General features: G+C 38.3%; 1 protein-coding gene across 3 annotated transcripts in view; it reads right to left on the reverse strand.

Moving 5' to 3' along the window:
• Nucleotides 1-26871, reverse strand: part of ROS1 (ROS proto-oncogene 1, receptor tyrosine kinase) — a 145518-nt gene that overhangs the window by 7947 nt on the left and 110700 nt on the right. For all 3 annotated transcript variants that reach the window (XM_032165650.2, XM_058430549.1, XM_058430548.1), the window contains 8 exons: nt 26212-26347; nt 24827-24989; nt 23173-23237; nt 22129-22258; nt 15261-15358; nt 14320-14520; nt 12698-12832; nt 4555-4718 (listed from right to left, as the gene is read on the reverse strand). In XM_032165650.2, coding sequence (XP_032021541.1) covers nt 4555-4718; nt 12698-12832; nt 14320-14520; nt 15261-15358; nt 22129-22258; nt 23173-23237; nt 24827-24989; nt 26212-26347 — 1092 coding nt within the window. The remainder of the gene's footprint in view (nt 1-4554; nt 4719-12697; nt 12833-14319; nt 14521-15260; nt 15359-22128; nt 22259-23172; nt 23238-24826; nt 24990-26211; nt 26348-26871) is intronic.

Below are 26871 nucleotides of genomic sequence, written 5' to 3' on the forward strand. Positions count from 1 at the left end.
TGAGACTATCTCAAAAAAAAAAATAGATAAATAGATAAAGAAAATGTGGTATATGCATATAGTACAGTGGAGTACTATTCAGCCATAAAAAGAATGAGATCCTGTCATTTGCAAGAATATGGATGGAACTGGAGATCATTATGTTAAGTGAAATAAGCCAGGCACAGAAAGATAAATATCTCATGTTCTCACTTATTTGTGAAATATAAAAATCAAAACAATTGAACCCATGGAAACAGAGAGTAGAAGGATGGTTACCAGAAGCTCGGAAGGGTAGTAAGGGACAGGGTGGGGGAGTTGGGGATGGCTATTGGGTACAAAAAAGAGAAAGAATGAATAAGACTAAATATTTGATAGCACAATAGGGTAACTATAGTCAATAATAATTTAATCGTACATTTTAAAATAACTAAAAGTAAAAAAATTGGTTTGTAACACAAAGGATAAATGCTTGAGGGGTGGATACTCCATTCTTCATGATGTGATTATTACACATTACATGCCTGTATCAAAACATCTCATGTACCCTATAAATATAGACATCTAGTATGTACCCACAAAAATTAAAAATAAATTTAAAAAATAATACTACAAGGCTATAGTAATCAAACAGCATGGTACTGGTATAAAAAAAACCATATAGTTTAATGGAACAGAATCCAGAATCCAGAAATAAAGCCACATATTTACAGCCAACTGATCTTTGGCAAAGTCAACAAGAACACATACTGGGGTGAAAAACACCCCTTTCAATAAATGGTGCTGGGAAAATTGGATATATGCAGAAGAATGAAACTGGACCCTCACCATATACAAAAATTAACTCAAAGATGGATTAAAGACTTACATGTAATAAATGAAACTGTGAAAATACTAGAAGAAAACCTAAGGAAAACTCTTCTGGATATTGGTCTAGGCAAATAATTCATGACTTAGACACTGAAAGCACAGGCAACATGAACAAAAATAGACAAATGTGACTTAATTAAGCTAAAAAGCTTATGCAGAAAAAGAAATAATCAGTGGAATAAACAGACAATCTGCAGAATGGGAGAAAATATTTGCAAAATATTCACTCAGCAGGGGTCTAATATCCAGAATATACAAGGAATTCAACCACTCAACAACAATGAACAAGCAAATAATCCCATTAAAAAGTGGGCAAAGGATGTGAATAGATGTTTTATCAAAAGAAGACATACAAATGACCAACAGGTATATGGAAAAATGCCCAACATCCCTAATCATCAGAGAAATGCAAATTAAAATAATAAGATATCATCCTCCCTGAGTCAGAATGGCTATTATTAAAAAGTCAAAAATAATAGATGCTGGCAAGGATGCAGACAAAGAGGAACACTTACATGCTGTTGGTGGGAATGTAAATTAATACAACTTTTATGGAAAACAGTATGGAGATTTCTCAAAAAGCTAAAAATATGATCTAGCAATCAATCCAGCAATTCCATTACTAGGTATCTATCCAAATGAAAAGAAATCATTATATCAAAACCATACTTACACTCATGTTTATCACAATACTACTCATAATAGCAAAGGTATGGGATCAACCTAGTGTCTATCTATGGATTGGATAATGAAAATGTGTTATAGACAATGAAATACTATTCAGCCACTAAAAAGGAATGAAATCATGTATTTTGTAGCAACATGGATGAAACTGGAGACAATTATCTTAAATGAAACAAGTCAAACACAGAAGACAAATATCACGTGTTCTCACTCATCAGTAGGACTGAAACAATGTGTACACATAGACATAAGAGTATGAAATGATAGCCAATGAAAACTTGAAAGGGTAAGGGTGTGGGAAAGTGAATAAGAAATTACTTAATGGGTACAAGGTACATTATTCAGGTGATAGATACCCTAAAAGCCCTGACTTCATTACTAAATAATCTTGTACTCCACAAATTTATAAAAAAAAGAGGAGTGATATAGTTAAGAAAATGTGTTTTCAATGCCAAGCAAGCACAACCATGTTTTGCCTGTCTTTCAGATATGTCTATATTCAATTCAACCCAGTTACTGATGTTTTTTCTATCTTAGAAACAAAAGATTTAATTTTACTTATTGGCAAACCACTCTGCATGATTGTTCCTCTAAAGTTTCCATATGTGAAGTTATGACAAATAAGAACCAGGCCATGCTGGAGCAGATTAAATGGCTTGAGCAAAACATTATTATTAAATAGTGAACTGGGGACACCAATATTTCCTATGGATATAGATGTAGTCTTATGACAAGGACAACTTTCAATATCACCAGTTAAAGCTAGTTTACTACTAAACTTGGCAAACAAAGTTAAAGAAACTGATTCTAGCTTCCAAGAGAAAGAAATACTTTCACCTCTTGTTTTTCTTTAAAGCAGACAAATGGAAGACATTAAATACAGGTGCTTACACTATGCCTTGCTCCCATATCAGTAAGTATCTGCTGAAATAATTTTTTTAATTATCAAAATTTTATTCAGAGAAATGTCTCATTAAGTAAATGCTTAGAAAATGACAAGGCCTTAATAGTATCTAGAATGGCTTAAGGGTATGTTTGCCTAATCCTATGTGATCTTCACATAGGCAAGTATATATGTAGAGCCCCCCAAAAGGATGGAGTTGCTGTGCCAGTTATAATTCCCAAGTGTTCTGCCATTGGCATTCTTAGAATCAGCTCTGTCCAGGATGATAGTGAGTAGAAACAATGTGAGACTATTAACAAGGTTTACTCTAATGAGGGTTATGACGCATGGCCAAGGCATGTGCAGCCCTTTCCAATCTGTCGCTTAGCAGTTTGTGTTGAAGAAGTTACATGATCAGAGTTTTAAGCTCATATAATGGATCCAAAGTCACCCAAAATATGTAGTAAGATGCATAGACAAGTAGATGTCTGTCCATGGGCTTCTTGTTTTATCTGCTATTAGTCAAGTGCATCACTCAAGGTGAAAGTCTCATGTGAGGGTGATCTTGCTTCAACATCTGCCACCCACTGATCACCAGGGTTGATTCAGCTGATGTCTGGCTACATGGGTGTCCCCTTTCTCCATTGTTCCACGTGTAGCCCTCCTCAAGTTGAAAACTTGGTTGAAGAGGATGACCTTCCCTGATAGGAAAGGACCATTCTTTAATAAAGGTGTGCAAGTAGCTCTGTAAGCTCTCAAGGTAAACGTGTCTCCTGCACTGCCAGTCTTATAGTCAATCACTGCAAATAGCAAGAAGCCTAATTTCTGAGAGATTCTAAGTTGTGATCCATCTTGCCAGTTTTGTTTGTAAGCAAGGACATCTGCATTTAAATAAACAAAGGGCCTTGCAAACTTTTAATAACAAGAAGTTCTAGATAAGCTGAAGGAGAAATATTTTAAATTCATTTTTCTGCAGCCAATTAGGTATACATAACAGTAAGTGTGACTTTAGAAATGAATTAAGTGACTGCTGTATTTTAAGTCTCTTTACATTTAAGTAAAAGGCTTAGTCTGTCCATCATAGTAGAATGGTTCCAGAATATTATTATCTTTTTTTTTTTTTTTTTGAGACGGAGTCTCACCCTGTCGCCCAGGCTGGAGTGCAGTGGCGCCATCTCGGCTCACTGCAAGCTCCACCTCGTAGGTTCACGCCATTCTCCTGCCTCAGCCTCCCGAGTAGCTGGAACTACAGGCGCCTGCCACCACGACAGGCTGTTTTTTTTTTTTTTTTTTGTATTTTTTGTAGAGTTATGGTTTGACTGTGTTAGCCAGGATGCTCTCGATCTCCTGACCTCATGATCCGCCCGCCTCAGCCTCCCAAAGTGCTGGGATTACAGGCGTGAGTGACCGCTCCCGGCACAGAATATTATTAACTTAATCACCAAATACTAAAGTCATAGAATTAGACTAGATCTTAGCAAGACCTGATCCACTACAATAATCATAGTAAAATTACTCATCAGAAACAAAGGATTAGATATATACATAGCAACATGGATAGACCTTAAAAATACAGTGCTTAATGAAAACAGAAAGAAAAAAAGCATTCATTCATTAAAAAAATACACATTTTGCAGGAAAGCATAAAAATGAAAAGATACACACTAAAGACATTAGAATGGTTGCCTGACAGGGAGGCAGGAAGTTGAAGAGGAGAGGAATATGGGGATAAAATGGCTAAACAAACAGACAGGAGCCCTGCATAGGCCAATGATGATAATGTACCATAAGCAAAGAGTCTGTAATTAACTCCGTATTTGAGGTCTAAACTGGTGTGTGGGGGGAGAAGAGAAGGAGAACAGACCTTATGAAAATATAGTCTAACATGTTAATTCTCCTCCTTACTGTCTTAGATTATAAATCCAGGGGCCATAGCACTATCCTTTATTTTTTCAATTTAGTGCATAATACAAATAATTTTCAAAGAGGAATGCAATAAACACTTAATTATGATGACAAAGGTGCCAGTATATTATTCTTTTTGCCTACCCCAAAATGCTTTCTGTGTACATTCCATTTTAACTTTGTTCAGTTCACAGTGCAGAGAAAACTAGAAAATTCTGAAGAATCAAACTTACCTTCAAAGCCTTCATTTATGACTCCACTGGTGTTTGCTTCATCTCTGCACTGATAAATGCTATTTAAGAAAAAATTTCTGAATAACTGAAGTTGGTCCTGAATTCTATGAAAAGTAGGCCTGTGGTCAGGTTCTTGAGCCCAGCATTGGGTCATTAAATTCCACCTAAATATATGGGGAAAGATGGGAAAGTAAATAGCAATTGGATATAATTACTGATAACCCAGGTAAGGTCATTTTAGAAAGGAAAGAATCTGAGTTATTGCCAGTTTTCCTTAATTAATATAAATTAACCATAACAAAGGCTTTGGTTTCTTATTTAAGAGTGGCTTTTAACATTACTATGTTTATTAGATAACATCTTTCTTTTGAAAAGCTGACATTATTTTAACAGTTATTATTCCAAATAAATAGATGGATAAGTAGATGGTGGGAAAATGTCTACTCAACACTCAGCTACTCAAGGTGAAGGTCTCCTGTGAGGGTGATCTGGCTTCAACATCTACCACCCACTGATCACCAGGGTTGATTCAGCTGATGTCTGGCAATACAGGTGTCCCTTTCCTCCAGTGTTCCATGTGTAACCCTCCTCAAGTTGAAAACTTGGTTGAAGAGGATGACCTTCACTGATAGAAGAGGACCATTCTTTAATCAAGGGTGTTCAAGTAGCTCTCTAAGCTCTCAAGGTAAAGGTCTCACCTGCACTGTTAGTCTTATAGTCAATCATAATGTATCAACACATAAAGAAACTAATAGCTATAAAAATTGTTGAAGAGGCTGACATTTAAAAGATTTATTCCATTCCACACAGATATTTAGTGACAGAACCAGAAGCAGCAATCAGATTTGATGCCAGTGTTTTACTGTTCATTATACAGTCAGGTTGCGTTCCCTAGACATTCACAGCTGGTTGATTAAACATTATCTTTTCCTTAATGGTTGTCCAAGAAATATCTGTGCAGCACTCTTAAGTAGTATTCATTCATTCACTCAGCAAAGATTTTGGACACTTATTTTATACCAGCAGTATATCAGGAGCTAGGGACATGGCCATGTGACTCTTGTCCTCACAGATGATATATACAGTAATTATAAGAGAAAACAAAATTCATCATACCTCAACTCATATAAGCAGAAAAATTGTATTTTATATTGTTTATTATTAACTAGGTCTTTTTCAGAGTCCCTACCTAGCATAAGAAACTTCATTTAGTACAATGTTGTTTATAACTTAGTCCCACTATTTTAAACAATCTTTTTAAGTAATATTCAATCTTTTCTGGATAATGACCCAACCTCTCTTATTTTCAGGCCATCCCCACTCCCTCTGCCTTCCTTTCTAAGGTAGTGTCAGGATATATGTTGAGTACGAGGCTTATGTGACTTCTAGAGGCATGGCGAAGAATCCTTTGAACCCCACTATGCCCTCCAGATCTTTGCTAGTTTCAGTGGCTAATCCAGAATTCAATAAGGAGTGACTGATCTGATCCAGCCTAGGCATCAGCCCCCATTGGCAATCTGTGAATTATTTACCTATTCTTTTGATGTTTCCCCACTAAAGTGGTCCACCCTTGTCTCTCTCTAGCTGTAGGATTCTCAGATGCTATCAAGCCCTGTAGATGCTCTCAAGGCCCATTCCTGTTTCTGCTGTAGGCCCGCAGGGTGCTACTTGGCAGAATCTCTAGCTCTCAACAAAATGTTCACCCCACATAGGAAACAAAGGAAGTTTGGAAGCATAAGCTAGACCTTTCTGTCTGGACAAGACTTTCTACCTTCTTGACAATGCTGGGTCTCCCATGTCAAAGTGAGGGTCCTCCACTCAATGATCTCTTTGTATTTCTCCCTAACTAGGGGTGACTGAGCAGTTGGCTTTGGTGGTACCCATCTCTTCTAGTTGAAGCCTACAGGGGAGGTTTCCAAACCCAGATATCCAGTATCTTCACCCTCCTACCTCTATCAAGTTCTCTTCTTTCTTCACTTCCCCAGGGCTTGGAAGGAATGAGGGCTCTACTCACTATCTTTTTTAATTTGACTATCCTTATATAAAATTGTATGTTTCTATACAGACAATTAAAACCTAGTACTTAAAACATTAACAAGGAGCTAAAGGACTTTAGATGCTCTCTATATTCCAGGCCTGGTTTTCAAGCCTACTGACTTATTATAAGCAAGTACTTGCTCTCTTTTTTTACTTTCTGGAGCTATATGGCAGATCAGGATCAGGGAGAGAGAATTGATAAAGAAACAGATTGGGAGGTACTTAAAATATTAGTACTACCATATGAGTAAATATACAATTACAAATTATAAGTTCTTTGCAGAGTAATAAAGAAAACAAACACGAGTTCTAGTAAGACATGAAACAGTTTTGGAAAGTTGCTTACAGAAGGCCCCTCTGCAGAGGTGACATTTAAGCCAAAGAACTTTGTAAGAAAATAAGATACTAGTCATGGGAATAGGGTGTGGATGGGAGTCTGGGAACTACAAGCGGGGAAAGCATGTGTAAAGTCCTAAATTTGGAAAGAGCTTGGCACATTTTAGAACCTGAAAGAAAGCCAGTGTCGCTGAAGTGCGATCATTGAGGGGAAAGGATGAGATGAGATCAGAGGAGGGAAGCGAGATCATGCAGGTCTCACAGGGCAGGCAAGGAGTTGGATTTTACAACACTACAAGGGGAAGCTTTTCAAGATTTTTAAGCAGGCATAATCTTTACATTTTTTAAGGGTAACTCTAGCAGATATGTGGACAATAAATCATAAAGGGGCAGGTTGGAAGCTATTAAAGAAGACTAGATGAGAGATAATGATGGTGTGGACTGAGGTAATGCCTGTGGAGCTAGAACAAGATTATAATCACTAGGTAACGATGGCCCAGAAATCATTATAGGTATTGTATTTAAAATAGCTAGTATCCATTTGGGGAATTATAATGCAATCTCCATTCCATTATAATGTGGCATACAAACTCCACTTCCATTTATTTCGTTTCCTGACAAGCACCTCAGGTCAGAGTTGGTACACCATATCAGAATAAATGGTATCAAGGAAAACCAATATTGGACTGTTTCAATGTATTGATCTGATGACTTCACATGTATTACAAGCAATTTACATAATGGGTATATAGTGCCAAGCTTGGCTCTTTTTTTAAAAATTAGAATCATATCTGAGAAATAACCAAAAGACAACCTAACCTTTCACATATTTCTCTATAACCTGTGCTCTTTAGAAATGGAGATGATACGAAGATGCCAATGAAGGATCATTAGACTTTGAAATGAGATATTATAAAAGATGTTAAATCACAGAATTTAAAAAATAGAGTTTTGATGATTAATCTAACAGTTGTCCTCAGAGTTGAGAGGAAAAAGTGAAGAATTACAATTCTCCACAGGAAGCATTTTATTTTTGAAAATAAAGCTGTGATTCAAAAATATTGCCAAGGCACAGACAGAATCTCTCAAGGTTGGTCATATTTCAATTAGGAGGTTTTTACAGTTGTCCCTCCTTATCAGTTTTTCTTTCTATGGTTTCAGTTAGTTGAGGTTAACCATGGTCCGAAAATATTAAAAGGAAAATTCCAGAAATGAACAGTTCATAAGTTTTAAATTGTATGCCATTCTGAGTAGTGTAATGAAACATGAAACTGAGACATGAAACTATCCCTTTGTCCAGCATATCTATGCTGTATATGTTACCTACCCATTATTTGACTAGGTTGTCAGACCAAGAAAACATAGTGTATATAAGGTTGGGTATTGATATGACTTGGCCCTGTGTCCCCACCCAAATCTCATGTAGAATTGTATCACCAGTGTTGGAGGAGGGGCCTGGTGGGAGGTGATTGAATCATGGGGGCAGATTTCCACCTTGATGCTTTGGTGATAGAGTTCTTATGAGATTTGGTTGTTTAAAAGTGTATCACCTCCTTGTTTCTTCCTCTTGCTCCCTCTCTTCCTCCTGTTCTGGCCATGGGAAAGACTGTGCCTGCTTCCCCTTTACCCTCTGCCATGACTGTAAGCTTCCTGAGGCCTCCTGAGCCGTGCTTCCTGTAGAGCCTGTGGAACCATGAGCCAATTAAACCTCTTTTCTTTATAAATTACCCAGTTCTCCTTATAAATTACCCAGTTTCTTTAGAAATTACCCAGTTTCTTTATAAGTTACCAGTTTCTGATAGTAGTGTGAGAACGAACTAATACAGGTATTATTCTTGGCTTCAGACATCCACCGGGGGCCTTGGGACATACCTTCCACAAAAAAGGGCCATTGCCATACTTATTTATAACCTGCTTTATTCTGCAAAAAAATCAAGATACTTAGTGAGATTATTTAGAAGGAGAGAAAGAAAAAGAAGAAGGAAGAGGAGGCCCGGGAAGAGGAAGGCGGGGGAAAAAGAAACCATCCTTCCAGCTGCCACTTAGCCACTTGCACATCCCCCACTCATTCTACCTCCAAAAGTTCAGACTCTTGTTTAATCTATGAAATCCACTTAAGCAGAAATTCCTATTTTTTTCATTTGTGGAGGCTTAAATTTACATTTAATCCAATCATTACTCTGTACTTAATTTTCTGATGACAAACAAATTTGACCTGTTAATATATAAAACCTTTCTGTTCCACCATGTAGAGACAAACGACGACTAAGAAAAGAGGAGCTGTATAAGCAATAGTCATCTAAAAGTAAAGAATAAAACTTGTGTTCTCAAATAGCAATAAACTGGCAATGGAATGAAATGAAGAGGGTTTTAAGAATCCTAAATGTATTTCTTATATCTTGTAAGTAAATTAACAGTGAAACCTATAGCCTTGGCACAGAGCATCTTCCCTTACAAATATGTCCTTGTCACCATTCTATATCATGCAGTGTATACTTGCACCAAGTTATAGTTACAAATATTCAAGCATATTACTCTAAACAAATTTGCAGGTCCTTCAAGTTTGTTAAAATTTACCTGGGCTGGGTGTTTTGGCTCCAGAAAAATACTCATTATACTTGAAGTATCTCATTTGGCTAAGTAGAGGTTCCAATTCCTCCACTCACCATGCAAACCCTTTACAACTCTTCTCAAGTTTTTTTTTTTTTTCAAAATAGCACAGGACTCATTAGCTATATCCAATGTTAGCCTCTAAATTCACAAAGCAATTGAACTTCAATACATGAAAACGTCATAGTATTTTTCAGTATGAAAGGGAAAAGTTTCTACAGGTATTTAAACAAAGTACATAAAATACAGACTTCAAGATTTTCCTTACTCGTTATACCTAATCCTGGAGAGATCCAATTAGTATCTAGGTGTACATATTTTTTTAAGATGTAAAAATAACATGGTGAACCTCTGTGTTCTCCCACGGTTGCCTCCCACACCTGAGGGACTCTCCAGTAATTCCAGTTGCCACTGTGATATATCTGTTATAAAACCCCAGAAAGTTCTCACTTGAAGTAGATTGCCCTTTGATCTCATTTCTTCTCAGGAGTGGTGTGGTTGTTGTGCAAACTAAAAACTGAAGAGAATCCTGATGGCTGGGCTTTCTATCGTACATCTCAGGCTATGGAGAGAAGGGCGGGAATGCTCTGAACCTGGCATTCCATTAATAGCTGAGTACAGCATAGCTATCTATGGGCTCACCTGACCGGGAGTGCATCCAGGTGCTGAGTATTTAAGCAGTAAATGGAAGGTGTAGCAGGGCTCAGTGCAGACTTTCAAACCCCTAAGCTGGGCCTGTGATCTCAGAAAACTGCTTCAAATAAATATCAGTTCCCTCTGTACTCTAAGGAGAGTAGTTAATCTTTATCATGACAACTTAAGGCCATGGCCAGATTGAATGGTATTGCTGAGATCTCCATTTCCTAGCCTAGCTTGTTTTCCTGGTTGGCAATGGATCTTTAACCCTTCCCAGGGCTTGTCAGAGTCCTGCAGCACTTGGAGGGTTTGATGCATGGCTTATTTTTATTAATGATGTTCAAATGAACTTCAGAACCACCAATGGAAAATTTTCATTTCAAATAAACTATATTTTTATTAAAACAATGGCAATCCAATCAATAAATTGTTCAAGATAAAACTGTATAGAATATTATATTTTTCCACTCATAATCAGGAATACTTTTCTAGCACTCCTTCCTCCTTCTAGTTGCATTTTTTATACCTTTAGATAGAGCAAAGTTCAATTTGTCTAGATTTTTCTGCTCCACAATACAGTAATTTGTTATTAACCTCCCTGCCCCAAACAAAATAATCAAACACACCAGTCAAAACTGATAGTTTAGTGATCAATTTCAAAGCTGCCTATCCAAAAATATTGCATGATTGTGATGAGGCACATTAACCCTTGGGGAGAGAGTGGCATAAGCCAGATAACATTCTAACAGCACGAGGAAAATTTTGTGCAACTGAAATTCTGGCAAAAATTTCTGAGTGTTTTACAGACATGTAAGAGATGCAAAACAGTGATTAGTTTGTAAATATTTAATTAAAATTTATTTTGTATTTAGGTATCTTGGGCTTTTTTCTTAAGCCCTACATGAAAGGTTTTCAAATTCTGTATAATTTCTTATCCTTAATTTATATAATTTTTCCTCATTTCCCCCCAAAATGATTATGAATCATTTTTTATGCACTACTATCAAATTTGGTCAGATGTGTGTGTATCTGATCTCCCTGTAACTATCCTAGAGACTATTAAGCTAAATCAGAAACAAGCAGTAATTCCAATCTTCTTCTAGCTGAAAGATTTAAATAATACAAAAACATTCACCAGTAGAACATCTAACCAAGGTGCCCAGCTCTTAATCATCTTTTGGCTCAAGTCTGAATAATCCTCTAAATAACACAGCATAGTCAAGGCAGTACAACCATGGTGTGCATCCGCATACTGCTAATTCCTTTTGCACTTGCCTGTACCACACAGTTTAGCACTTTATTACATGTTGGCTTGGCATCCAACTGCTCTGTGTGGGTGTCTTTTCATTCAAAACACATTCTGAGATGCTGAAGAGCTGTGTCCCTGGTTTAAACACCTCTGTAATCCATACAATCCTTGGCATGCTATGGTGCACATAAAGAGTTCATACTTATTTGCTCTTTTAGAAAGTTCTTGGGTAAGACAATTCTTGGAAAAAGTTGTCAAGACTTAATATTTCTGCTGAGACTTTCCACAAGGAGGCAGATTAATACTCAGAATAAAAACTTTTTTCTTTATAATTTGACTAAAATTCACTCACTCTTCTGAGAAATCACTATTAGAATTCAATAATGGCCAGGATTCACTAAAGTTACAATACTTAGTCATGTTTTTGTTATGTTCATAAACAGGTCACAACCTGTATAATTTTTAGTAATACTATTTCTTATTAGTCAATGTCAGCTATATCAACAAAGGCAACCCAACTTTTTTTTTTTTTTTTTTTTTTTTTGAGGCGGAGTCTTGCTCTGTCGCTCAGGCTGGAGTGCAGTGGCGCGATCTCGGCTCACTGCAAGCTCTGCCTCCCAGGTTCACGCCATTCTCCTGCCTCAGCCTCCCGAGTAGCTGGGACTACAGGCGCCCACCACCACGCCCAGCTAATTTTTTGTATTTTTAGTAGAGATGGGGTTTCACTGTATTAGCCAGGATGGTCTCGATCTCCTGACCTCGTGACCCACCCGCCTCAGCCTCCCAAAGTGCTGGGATTACAGGCATGAGCCACCGCACCCAGCCGCAATCCAACTTTTTAACAATATATTCCCATTTAGTATAATATTTTAATATGTAGATTAAGATACTAGTCAAATCATATCTCCCAAAATAAAAGGTATATGTGTGTGTATACTCTCTCTCTCTCTCTCTCACACACACACACACACACACAGACACACGGAGTGCTTTTATTAGAATTCACTTAACCAGAAGTATTTTACTTAACCAGAAGTATTTTACTCTCCAAAATTTTGTTTCTCAGTGAAATATTATGTGTATATACAAATAAAAAGAAACCATAATATATTCACAAATTGACACAATGAATTGATATTTTATGTGGGGTATACAATATTTAAGTTCCAGTTTTTACTTTAACAATTTAACAAACTATATCAAGAGGCCTAAGATTGTATGTGCACATTGTATGTTTTTGTTTGGGGGATACATATGTTAACATAATTAACTTACAGATCATCAGGACAATTTCTTGGTGGCTCCAGTCTCCCTCCTGTTTGCACATAGTTTAAAACATCAAGGTTGGAATGAGCTGGATAAGGCTGATGACCAAGAGTTAAAATCTCCCAAATCAGAATTCCAAAAGACCTAAGAATAGTAGAGGGTTTGCTTTAATTATACTTATTACAAACACCAGGTTTACAGTAGTTTCTCCAACAACATTTTTCCTAGGGCTAGCAGGGTCTACTTTGTCAGTGTATTATTGGCCTCATAAAAGGCAAACGGGAGATATAAAAGCAGGCTGACAGGCCGGGCGCGGTGGCTCACGCTTGTAATCCCAGCACTTTGGGAGGCCAAGGCAGGCGGATCACAAGGTCAGGAGATCGAGACCATGGTGAAACCCCGTCTCTACTAAAAATACAAAAAATTAGCCTGGCGTAGTGGCGGGCACCTGTAGTCCCAGCTACTCGGAGAGGCTGAGGCAGGAGAATGGCGTGAACCCGGGAGGCGGAGCTTGCAGTGAGCCGAGATTGCGCCACTGCACTCCAGCCTGGGTGACAGAGCAAGACTCCATCTTAAAAAAAAACAAAAAAACAAACAAACAAAAAAAGCAGGCTTACAAGAAAAAGTAGAACAAAACACTGCGTATGAGCAAATACTTCAAAGGTGATAGGAAGGCTTGGAGGAGGCACACATGTGCACACACAGACACAGACTCATATGCATGCTCACATGCATGCACATCCACGTGCATATACAGATATGCACACACAGAAACAGACACACATGCACATGTATGCACACACAGAAACACGTGTACACAGACACATACATGCAAACATACATACATGTATACACACTCATACTCTGTTTCTCCCCCTGACTGAATCCCCACTGTAGGCCTCCATTATCTAAGAATTGCAAAGCATTGACATGCAGACACACCTAAGGGTGAGCACAAAAACATTTCAGCATTTTCCTCCCAAGTTTGCAGGGGATAAAGTGCCAGTAAACATTGAGAGGGAAGGCATGAATAAAAATTGGCAGCACTGAGAAATTTTATCTCATTCGTAATTTTGCCTAGGCCCAGTCCAACTTAAAAGTCATTGAACAAACTTTTACATTTTGAGCTGTTCTATTCAGAAGTTGGAGTCAACAAACAAAAATAAGGGGTGTTATTCGAATAATAAAGGGATGTCCAAATCTCCCCAGTGTCCTAATCTTTTAGTGTCCTAATCTTTTAGGACACTTTTAAATCCATGATTTAAAGTTTACTGATAAATTAATGACCAAACATTCCCCAATAGTAGGCATTTGGGCACACACTTGGACATTAATTCCTAAGTACCAATTCCTATTAGTCATAGGCTTTTACATCTTTGGAATGTAATAAAATATTTGAATGAAATGTATCTATTTCATAACAAAACTGATTCAGGGAGGAGCATAAACTGCTGAGACCCAGGAATAGTCCCACCTTGACCACCAACTCTCACTTTAGCTTGAGGCAAATTACTTAATCTCTCTGGTCTTCTGTTTTCTCACATTAAAAAAGCAAGATTAGACGTCCTTTTAAAATCCCCTCTAATGTTTGATGATTCTGTCAGCATTACTCTGTGTCCCGTTAAACTTACCATACATCAGATTGAGTAGTGAAGATTCCATCCATCAAACTTTCTGGAGCCATCCACCGAACAGGGAGCAGGCCTTCCCCTCTCTTTCTGTAGTAATCATTTTTATAGATGTCTCTGGCGAGTCCAAAGTCTCCAATCTTCACTATCCGTGGACTGGTATAGTCTTTCACGGAAACAAGGCAATTTCGAGCTGCCAGATCCCTATGGCAGAAGTTATATTTAATAATAATAATAACAACAACAATAAAGTTCTAGAAATCAAACAAGTAGCCCTAGTAGGTCTGTAAAAAAGAGAAACTATTTTTTTTTTTTTTTTACTTTAAGTTCTGGAATACATGTGCTGAACATGAAGTTTGTTACATAGGTATACATGTGCCATAGTGGTTTGCTGCACCTATCCACCTGTCATCTAGATTTTAAGCCCTGCCTGCATTAGGTATTTCTCCTAATGCTCTCCCTTCCCTTGCCCCCGACCCCAGACAGGCCCTGGTGTATGATGTTCCCCTCCCTGTGTCCATGTGTTCTCATTGTTCAACTCCCACTTATGAGTGAGAACCTGCTTTGGTTTTCTGTTTCTGTGTCAGTTTGCTGAGGATAATCGTTTCCAGCTTCATCCATGTTCCTACAAAGGACATGAACTCATTCTTTTTTATGGCTGCATAGTATTCCACGGTGTATATGTGCCACATTTTCTTTACCCAGTCTATCATTGGTGGGCATTGGCGTTGGTTCCAAGTCTTTGCTATTGAAAATAGTGATGCAATAAACATACGTGTGCATGTGTCTTTACAGCAGAATGATTTATAAGAGAGACTTTTAATAGAAATTATTGCTAGTTTGAAGGAATTAAAATGTTTAATTATCTTGTGTGCTTTACCTGCACTACAGGTGATTATTGTGCCAATATCAGTAATAACCCCGTATCCAGAAAAGAATTGTACCTGTGAATGAAATGCATCTGCTCCAAGTAGACACAGCCTTTTGAAACATCTACACACAGGTCTACGAGGTCAATCAAGGTGAGTAAAGGACCATAATACTGTAAGAAATGAAGGAAAAATGACAGGTAGTTATCTAGTTTGCATGAAATATATACATATAGGTGTGAATATAAGTGGATATATGTATATGCATATGCATGTATGTATCTGATGCTTTAAAGGGATTTTTAGTTATGATTATAAGAATTCAAACAAAGAGGAAAACAAATTTATGTGTTTTCCATGCAAATATACATAAAAAACGATAGCTATGTTTGGTAAGTAGAGGCAATATGGAATCTTTATTGGAAAGACCTCCAGGTGTCAGGTCAGACAGATTGAGATGTGAAACCTAGTTCTGCTATTTACTAGTTGTGTGAACTTGCTTAAGTTACTTAACTCACTAAGCAAATTTCTCATGTGTAAAATGGGCAATAATACTGACCTTGCAAAATTCAAGTAAGTTACATATATGGCTGGTCGATAACAGGCGTTTAATAAATAGTTGCTGCTCTCATAAGTAGTCAAAATGATCATTTAAGTGCTAGCTGGTTTAATTATTGACCCAATGGCACTCTGTCTTGCCAGTCATGACAATGGGCTTGTTTCTCATATGAGCCCCATGTAAATTGTTAGCAATACCCTATTTCAAAGTTTCAAATTACTCCTCTCATCTAAGAGAGTGAGTACAAACATACACTTGAGCCTGTACTGGTTGCAATGATTTCTACATGAAAAAAAGCCAGTTGAAGTTTTTATTAGTACCATATTGGGAAAATTCAAAGTTCCTGCCCTGAAGCTATATTACATTGTCTGTCCCTTTCCATTGCCCTGCAATTACCCTGGTTCAAGCTTTCGTCATCCCTCATCTGATGCATTCAAAAATTTCCCATGTCTCCAGCCTCCTGTGCTTTTTCATTAGCTTGCTTTGTTGTGACCCCCTTCCTGTAGAGTCTATTATGAATTCCTGAGCACAGCCTCCACAGCACCCCCAGGCTGCACCAGCCTCTCTACAATTCTATTAATTTCCTACTGTTTCTCCTCTCTCAATCTGTGCTTCCATTACGCTGGTCCTATTGCAGTTCCTTATACCTACTCTGCATTTCTCAGCCTCTCTTCTTTATTCCTGCTATCATTTTTTCCCCTGGAATGTCCTCCTGTTTCTTGATTTCCATCCACAGCCTTAGCTGAGTATCTCAAATGATTCCCAACCTCCAAGTCCCTCAATTCCTTAAAAAACAAATGTTCTTAAGTGGTGTTCTCCCTACCTCCCCTGACATGTTTATCTCTTGCCCCCCAACTAGGAATAATCCTGATGTTCTGGGGCTCACTATTGCCATGGTTCTGCTCAGCCACACCTAGGGCTAATAACTAGGATCTGACCTTATTCTCAAATCAATCTCCTCCAACCTTATTCAGGGCCATTATCACGGTCCATATCTGAGTCCCTGCTGGATGTCTTGAATGGTTCACTGGTTCCTGTGTAAATGGAACCCTGCTCTGCTGTTGGCAAAACCTACTCTACCTGTGAAGACTTTCTCTAGGTCTAGGATCCCACTCCCTAATTTCAGTCTGGTGGCTAGTGCCCTGTTCCCTGCTGACAGATTTTCATAATGCTGCCTGCCTGCTTGGATCTCTGACTACTCTCTCCTTCTGATATACCATGTATCAACCTGTTGGGATACCTCATCACTGCATGTTGGGTTTCCTTGACTCTAGATGCTACTCTGGACTACCACCTGTCATCTCTTGTTAAACCCTTCAGACATATTAAACTTTGATCTCAATCTATCCCTAGTCAAAGCCTTTCATAACTCAGTGGGGAAGTATAGTTCAGCTACTGTTCTACCTCCTGCTTTGGTTGTGCCTGAATCAGAAGACCTCTTCCATGAAGCCCTCTCAGCTTTCCTCAGTTGGAAATCGCTCCTTCCTCTGGGCTTCTGCAGTATATTCTCCACTGCACTCTAATGAGTCTACCTACTTCCTACTTTAAGTGGATTATTTAGGTATCTGTAGACTTGTGTCTGTAGACTTACAACCCTACCATGTAGCAAGTTCCTTGAGTGCAAGAACTACATCCTTTACCGTTTTATAGTAAACACACAGCAAAAATTTGGTGAATTGAATGTTATCTGGAAGGCAGTACATTTACTACATATTCGTATTACTTTGACAGTTTTTTGTTTGTTTGTTTCACTTTTTTTCTATCTTAATACAATCCTTTTAACAAAAGTTAAGGCCAGGTGTGGTATCACATGCCTGTAATCCCAGGACTGTGGGAGGCCAAGGCAGGCAGATTACTTGAGGTCAGGAGTTCGAGACCAGCCTGGCCAACATGGTGAAACCTTGTCTCTACTACAAAAAATATACAAAAATTAGCTGGGCATGGTGGCATATGTCTGTAGTCCCAACTACTCAGGAGGCTGAGGCAGGAGAATTACTTGAACCTGGGAGGCAGAGGTTGCAGTGAGCCAAGATCATGCCACTGCACTTCAACCTGGGCCACAGAGCAAGACTCTGTCAAAAAAAAAAAAAAGTTAAAAGGAGACTTAGGAAGCTTTTGATTCAATATTCCATTTTGTAGATAAAGAAACTGAGTCCTCAAAGCAAAGGACTAGACTAAGCTTTCTGGGCCTAATTGCAGTCAATTCTTAGGCATTCAACCCAGTAAAATAGTCCTAGAATGCAGGGAGAGAGAGAAAAAGGCTTCTGCTGGTTCTTCTGATATGGTGCCTCTGAGCACTCCATGTGGGGAGAGGCTGACCTCAAAAGAACTCAGCACGAGGGAGAGTAGCGTTTGTGATGGCTGCCATAGGCCTCAGGCCTTCATTCTGCCTTCAGCACCTAACGATGTCTCTATGGTTGCAGCGAAGGAGACGAAGCCCTGGAAGCTGTTTTTGGCAGCCACCAGGAAAGGCTGCGGAACAGCTGAAGTGCATGTGAGAACCAATCTTTATAAGCATTAGGATCCTGGGTGAATCAAAATGATTTGGAAAAAGTAGATCCATGTTTTTTTTTTCAGTCCATCCTTTTTCATCCTCTCTTCACTTTTCATACCCCCAGCCCTACCACAAAACAAGACAAATCTACAAATAAAATGTATTGTTTAAGATGAGGGATTGAATGTGTGCATTTTTAGTTCTGCTCTCTCCCCAAACCTTGCTAACATGGCAGTATAGCGAAAATTTTCATAATTTCACAAGGGCAAATCAACTGTCATGAGAACTGACATGGTAGACAAAGCATTCTGGAAGAGGGAAAGCAGATGGAGGAGTGGTAATTTAGCAGAGCCAAGAGAGATGAAAGCTGACTGCCTACAGAAAGAAAAGGCAAGAATTGAGCTGTTTTTCACTATGGAAGCTCATAGTCTCCAGAATGGTAGGCAGCAGGTATCCCTGAATACAGGGACAAGGAGAAGGACTGAAAGCAAAAAGAACGTTTAGGTTATTTAAGGCCTAACCAAATCATAGATTCTTCTACCATAGATGAAGGCTTTTGTCTATAGAAAACAAACAAATAAAAACAACAGAAACCTGAACCAGAACACTCCAAGTTCAGAGATACTACCAGTCACACTGAGGCACTGTACTGAAATGGAGAGAATTAAAATTAAATGAGAGTCCACATACTGAGCCTTGAGACCTCCAGCCACTTCTAAACGCTCTGAGTTGACGCATCAGGCATTTATTGTCCAGAGGAGAAATGACCAATTTCCTCCCTGGTTAAACTGGCATATGTCAGGGAAGAGATTCAGTTATTGACATTGGAGGACCCCCCAGTGGAAGAGCAGGGTCCCACCTAACGCCAAAAGGAAGCTTCCTTGGACACATAGGTTCCCATCATTTTGTTAGCCCTCACAATTAAATATGAAACCAGCCAAGAATACTAAACATTTGAGAAAGATTCTCACATTGAATCAGATTCCAAAACAAAGAGGAAGAAGGAAGCCAAGACAATGCAGGAAGCAAATTAACACTTTTTGAAAAGCATAATTAATACCCTAAAAGATCAGTAAAATTTTGCATCTATAAACAAAACCAGAATATTATTTTAAAAAGCAGTCAAAATACAAGAACAAGTCTGTGAAAAATTAAAATATGTTAACAAAAATTTTTAATTCTACAAAAAGATTAGAGGACAAAGTTGAGGAAGTCTATCACAATAGAAAGCAAAATGACAAAAGCTAGAAAATAGGAGAGAGCAGCTAACAGAATGAGAAGATGAAACAAAGCAGTCCGTTATAACAGGATTTCTAGAACAAAGAAATAGAGGGAATAAGGAATTCTATTCATTATCAAAGAGACAATGAAAAAAAATCCTGGAACTGAAGGGAATGATTAGCAAAGCAACTGTTACTTTACTATGAGTAAAGAGTACCACAGATAAAATTTTCCTCAAATTTTTGAAGGGGAGGAGGCAAAAAACAGACCACTGATAATAAGTTCAGGAATCAGCCTCTGCCCGGCCACCCATCGTCTGGGAAGTGAGGAGCGCCTCTGCCCGGCCGCCCCATCTGGGAAGTGAGGAGCGCCTCTGCCCGGCCGCCCTGTCTGGGAAGAAGTGAGGAGCACCTCTGCCCGGCCGCCCGATCTGGGAAGAAGTGAGGAGCGTCTCTGCCTGGCCGCCCCGTCTGGGAAGTGAGGAGCGCCTCTGCCCGGCCGCCCCGTCTGGGATGTGGGGAGCGCCTCTGCCCGACCGCCCCGTCTGGGAGGTCTACCACGGAGGCCAGAAGCAATGTGGGGGCTGGACGTGCTGGCTCACGCCTGTGGTCCTGGCACTCTGGGGGGCCGAAGCGGGTTGATCACTTCAGGCTAGGAGTTCGAGACCAGCCTGGCCAACATGGCGAAACATATGAAAAATACAACAGACAAACCAACCAACCAACTCAGTGACAACAAAACAGGTCTACCCTGGAGTCATACTCTAATTTTTTCTCTTTTCCTCCCTTTCTGATCCTTTATCCCACTTTCTTTTTCTTCCTCTTCCTTCTCCTTCTTCTTTGTCAAATAGAGGATTGAGTTATTATCACTGATCCATATAAAGTCCCTCTCTCATTTATTTTAATTCCCACCCCCCATTTCTATTCCCCGACTTCCCATGTGCAACATTCCTAATATGTTTGGTATGCATCTTTTTGTTTGTATGTATTTTTAGAAAATGTTTATTGTTTTTGTGTGCAAAAAAAAATTAAAAAAAAAAAGAATTCTTATTGGCAATTGTAGAAGCGAGGAAAGAAAGATGTAGTGGCTTTATCTGTTAAATAAAGAGTTTTCAACCTAAAAGTCCAACCAAATTATCAACCAAGTGTGAGGGAAGAATAAAGGACGTTTTCTCAAAAATTAAAAAAAAAAAAGCCGATTTTTGCTGCACATGCATACTTTCTCTTTTCTAAAACAAACAAAAAGTCATGAGATACATGGAAAAAGTCCCACATGGACAAGAGTTGAGGAAGATTCCCAGGTTGAATGTGAAGGAAACCCTACAACAGCAGCTGTGCAGCTAGCCTAGAGCACAAGCATCCACACTGCTTCCAGGAAGGAAGTGTCCAAGAAAAAATTAAGTACTAGATTATCTGATATTGTTAGCCATATTGAGAAAAGTGTTACAGTTCAGTTGAGGAGTTTACGTACATAAAAACTAAAATGAAAACGAGATATTTATTAAACTAGCCTGAGAAAAAAACTTACAATAATAACATTTGGATAATTCAGCTCCAAAAATAATAATAATAACTAAATAGTTCTAATAACGCAAACCTGGAAGGATGATTTATCTGCAAATTGTGATAACTGTCAGAGGATGAGGCAAGCAAAGTTTTCCTGTGTGTAGTGTAGTGAGGGATGGACAGGTATATTACGAGGAAGTCTAAGAGAGTTAAATCATCATCTTCCATAGTGGGCAATCAATTTACCCCAAATTGAAAAATCAACACGTGTCAGTATGAGCAGACTATTTAGGAACTTGGCAGTAAATAACAGACGATACGTGCGGGCCTGAGAGCTGGGAATGAGGCAGTGCACAGGGCTCCTGTTTTTCACTATATGCTTTGTCACACATTTTAATTTTTTAGCCATATGATGTTTATTTTGATATAAAAAAGTTTTTAATCCACCAGATTTAAACTTCGGTGACTTGTCTTATCTCACGTGTTCTCATCTAAGGTATAAGGTAGATTCCTGCAGGTAGTCACCCCCAGTCCTGTCCACCATTCCACAGTATTTCCAGGGTTCATAATGTGCTATGCACTGCTCCAGGCACTGGGGATACAAGAAAAGGACTGCGGCTGCGTTTTGCAGGCAGAGCTTGTTAGCATGGATGTAGGGAAAGAGAAAGCAAGGAACTAGATGGGTGGAGTAGAAGAGGACGTACGAAATCAAGAGCTCTGTTTGGGGCAAAATATGTTTCAGATGCCTACTAAAATCCAAATAGATATGTCAACTAGAGAGGGACATACAAGTCTGGTACTCAGTAAAGACATCCAGACTGGAAATATAATTTGGGACAGACAGGCATATAGATGAAGTACAGAGATATGCATTTCCAACTCCACACGATCCCTGTGCTCCAGAAAAACATGATTCTGGCAATGAGGGTCATGTTCTCCCATTAAATACTAAAAACAGGTTCGGGCTCACATAACCAGAAAAATGCCAGAATGTTAGCCCAGGGTTCTGATTGTCAAAATCTAATGTGAAGGAAATAGAATAATTCTTTCCATATAAGTCTTCTAAGGTTTTACCACTGCAGCCTATTAAATTTAAAGAAAATTAGTAGGGAATTACAGGGCATTTGCATTATGAAACCAATATTATGGATCCCAACTGCCTACCGTTGCCATCCGGGCTTTACGCAAATAAGTAAGAAGGTCTCCTCCTTCCATCAGTTCCAGGATAATGTATTGGGGTTCATTTAGCAGACAAACTCCAAGCTGCTTCAGAATGTTGGGATGATTAAATTTGCTGAAAGGTGGAAAGACACAGGCTGGATGATACAACAGAAGCAGGAGTCCTAGCTGAGGGTCTTTATGGAGTACAGCAATTCTTTATCAATAGTTTCCTTCAAAAGCCCTGAATTAGTGTCTCTAACACTTCCTTTTCCAACTATTGGTCTTTGTGCTTACCTTAAGGAGGTAATATGGCAACCCCTAGTGGCCATGAGTACGGATAAAATAGGTTGGTTTTTAGAAGGAATAACATTTGTATTAAGCATATTTTGGAAAAGAAAGTAATTTTGACTAGTAGCGTCCTTGAAAAGATATTTAAAAACATTGGGTTTTTGGTCATTACAGGTATGAAATATATCCTCTCCCTTTCAGGAAAACAGCTCAGAAATGCAGGTTTGGCTACACAGTTTTCTCAAGACATCAAACCGAGTAAGTCCCAACCTAATAATTGGAACCCACAGCTTGAGACCCAATCAACCACTGCCTCAAGTCTTCCCATTAAGATGTGCTTGAGCAGTTTTTATGACCACAAACTCAAACTTGTAGACAAGTTTACTAAGACAAAGGATATTTTCACTGACATTATAGCATTTGAGAGAACTCCCTCTTACTGGGTATACTTGACCATTATCACACATTTAGATGAATACAAGCGTGTCAAAAGCCAAACAGCTTCAGAATTCATTGCAAAACATGCTCCTTATTGAAGATAAAAGAAAGGAGAACGTTTTGCTTGAGGAGTGCCTGTACCCAGGCTCAGAAGATTGGCTTCTATAGACTACTTGCTCTGCAGGCGTAGTTCCATTTAAACGTTTCAACCACGTTGTTTTAGGTATGATCTGTTATGTCAGGTCATTTTGGGTGTTAAAAATAAGTCAAGCAGACTTAAAACTTCTTACCCATACCAAGAGAAAATTATTTCAGAGCTACCTCATCAGATGTGCCTCCTTCAGGAATTCAATCTTCTCCTGGTCTGTGGAACCCTTCTTCAAAGTCTATACAACATAAAAACAAGTCAGGAATCAGTATAGCAGACATTTCTGTGAGCTCAGTGGGTTAATGGAGATTGTTCTGTTTGTTTTGTAATATCTACCCTGAAAGCTGGAAACAGATCGTAGATAAAGCATGTGCATGTATTCTATAAACCCTTCAAATGTTACCTCCTGTTATTGCTAGTAGAAGAATATGCAAAATAAAAGGTCTAGTAATGTTTACACAATGTTCCTCCAAAAGGTAGAAATTTTAAGAGACCAAGTATTGTTGTTTAGGCCAATTTCTTAATTTTCAAAATTTTCTTCTCAATATGTTTTCTCCATCTCCTTGCTTTCAATTTATTTCTTGGAGGCCAGGTTCCCAGTCTCAAGCAATTGATCAAAGCTAATCATGAAAATTGTGTTCTGAAATTCTCCAGCCTCCCTTGGAAATTGGGGTGGTCATATAACTCGGTGATGGTCAATGGTATATAAGAGAAAAACTGCTGAGGCGGGGAGAGAGCTTTGAAGAAGACTTTTGCCTTCCTGAACATGTACATCTCGCACCATCTTTCCCCCTCTCCCTGGCCCAAATGAAGATGTGATGCTTGCTTCTTTGTCAGCCGTCTTGGAACAATGAGGCAGCAAGCATGAACAACAGCCAAGAAAATTACAGAGATACTGGCTCTGACCTGACACACTATCCTGAACCAAAGCCAGCAGTCACCTTGTTACATGAGAGAAATAAACATTTGTTTAAAACAGTCAAGGTGGGAGTAAATTAAAGAACTTTTAAATGACATCATTTAGAAGCAGAGAGAATTTTGCCAACTTTTCTAGTTGTATAGCTCACTCTCGAAGCAATAAATCTCTAATAAGCAGAGATCAGGATATTGCTCAATTACATAAAAGATTCATCCTCCCTTTATCAAAAGATACTTTTACAAAAATATGAGTATATCCAGTGCTTCCTTAAAAATACATTAAATATACCATGATAGATAATCATGTAGTCAGAGACTGGCAAACTACAGCCTGTGGGCCAAATCCAGCCTGTCACCTCTTTTTGTATAGCCTATGATCTGAAAATGGCTTTTCCATTTTTAAATGGTTGAAAAAGTCAAAAGAATACTACTATTTCATGACATGAAAATAATATAAAATTCAAATTTCAGTGTTCATAGATAAAGTTTTATTGGTACACAGCCACACTTATTATTGTCTATGACAATACGATGGCAGAGTCTGTATGGCCAGCAAGCCTAAAATACTTACTGTCTGCCCAGTTAAGAAAAGGTTTGCTGACCCTTGGTCTAGTACCTTAAGAATGTGTTTTACAACTCCAGTTCTCTTATGGCATGTTTGAAGAAAAATTATTGTCTGATAGGTCTTAGCTAATTAGTAACCTTAGAGGTAATGCAAACCCTGGAGATTGCTGATTACAAACAATGTTCCTATCTAGGAAATGTTTTTTAAAAATGTGATTTTTGTAGCTATGGATAGGCTTCGACATTCAACCAGTCCTCTTTTCAACAAAGAGCACTCAACTTTTATGGTCAATCCTTGTAGATATGGTGATATAACGTGTCAAGGAGTTCGAAGATTCACATTACCTTCACTGCTACTTTGATTTCTCCACTTCCAGCTCCTAAGATGTCCACTGCTGTTCCTTCATACACTTCTCCAAAGGCTCCACTTCCCAGCAAGAGACGCAGAGTCAGTTTTTCCCGAGGGAAGGCAGGAAGATTTTCAATCTCCTCTTGGGTTGGAAGAGTACTATAAAATAGCAACATTTTTGTCTCCCCACCCTCCACATATATAGGGTATACAAGTTTGTGTTGGTTTTGGTATTTGTGTTTGAGAGAGAAAGAAATATCTCATGGCTTTGCAGCATTGTGTGTTTTATGTGACATGGTGATGTGCAACTTTGGGTTCCTAATTACTTTACTATTCTACCACCTTTTACTCAGACAGAGCATGATGGTCCACTTCTAGGCATCTTAATTTTGATAAAAACATATATGTGTATGCATTGCCTCAAGACTTTTATTGTAGCTTGTTGTGTCAAAGTTAGTAGGTATTAACTTCTTCAGATTGCCAATTTGTATAAAAAGCTACTGCAAATTAGTAATAAATGCATCTGGGTTTATAAGCTTTTCCATTAGCTATTTCACACATGTGACATCTTATGTACAACAAAATTTACTATGACCAAAAAAATCAACCCCATCACCATAAGGTTAACTTTTAGAAAGCCAAGTTTCTCACTTGGAATACTACAAGGGGGGAAAATGCTGCTATGTTAAAAATGCTTTCAATTTTTAATAGAGAATCTTGAGTAGCAGATATGCTGAGTATTTGCTCAAAGGAAAGTCACCTCTAAACAGCTGATTTAGATCACCTTTATGTCTACTTCAAATCCTTTGTTTTTACACCTTGCATTATAAATTTCTGAAAGCAAGGCCTATGATCATTTAATTCCTTTTTGCATAGATCCTAATATAATGAACCTTTGCATAAGACACTTGAATATTTTCCTTAATTATGATGACAACAAAAGTTCAAAACTCATCTATCTTAAGAAGGGTTTGTGGGCAATCTTCATACAACTTCTGAAATGGAGTAAGATTGACTTAAGGCTGACCACATACACAAGGCTCTCAAAACTCCTCTCCTCTCAAACACTGCCTCCAGGTCAACCAACCATGTTACCATCTATTCCCTTCAATGTAATATTTTTCTCCTTCTTTCATTTGTTTTTGAGCTACATGTAAAGCACTGGAAAATAATGGATTTTTCTGTATTTTTCTTATAACCACATAATTTGCCATCCATCCCAGGTCACATTTGAGAGTGGAAGAGGAAGTTATTAATAATTATGCCAGAAAAATGGGTATAAACCATGACTGTCCTGGGCAATGCGGAATTCATAGGCACTCTCGTTGCTGTTGCCCACCCTTTGCCTAGGTGCTCCATAATGATGGCCAAAGCTACGTACTGTATTGCATAGCAGGCATTAGCCAGGCCTACTCCGGCTGCCAGACCTCGCAGCTCAGCCAACTCTTTGTCTTCGTTTATAAGCACTGTCACCCCTTTCTTGGCACTTTTTTGATTCTTTAATCTTCTATGCCAGACTATAAAGGAAAAACATGACATAATTTACAAAGTAAAATATTGCTTCTTTTTTCCTTTAGGAAATGTTAACAGTGCATTTTAAGTGTTTTTATGCAAGAACACTCTCAGTAGAATAGTTATAGAAGTTTTCATAATTTGATTTTAAAATATCTTATAAAAAACTAATTAAATCCAGGTAAAAAGCCATATATCAGCACACAAATCATACTACACCGTTTTTAATCTCACTTCTTAAAATTTAATGTATTTCTTACTGTTGTTATAAACAAAGTATCTTAATATTAAAACTTATTTGTCAAAATCACCCATAAATGAGTCAAAATAAACCAAAACAAACATAATTATTAGTGAAACAAATTCATTTTTGAGTTCAGTCACATCCAGGTTATACTCCTCAGTAGAAAAGAAAATGCTTTCAGTATAATGGCGATTTTTTTTTTTTTTTGCAGAGTACAAGAGTGTTTATCATTGTTGTTCATATATGCATACTCGAATATGTAGAAAAAGTATTGGAACGAAGCTT

This window comes from Hylobates moloch, unplaced genomic scaffold, assembly GCF_009828535.3.
Source record: "Hylobates moloch isolate HMO894 unplaced genomic scaffold, HMol_V3 SCAFFOLD_2, whole genome shotgun sequence".
Classification (NCBI taxonomy): Eukaryota; Metazoa; Chordata; class Mammalia; order Primates; family Hylobatidae; genus Hylobates; species Hylobates moloch.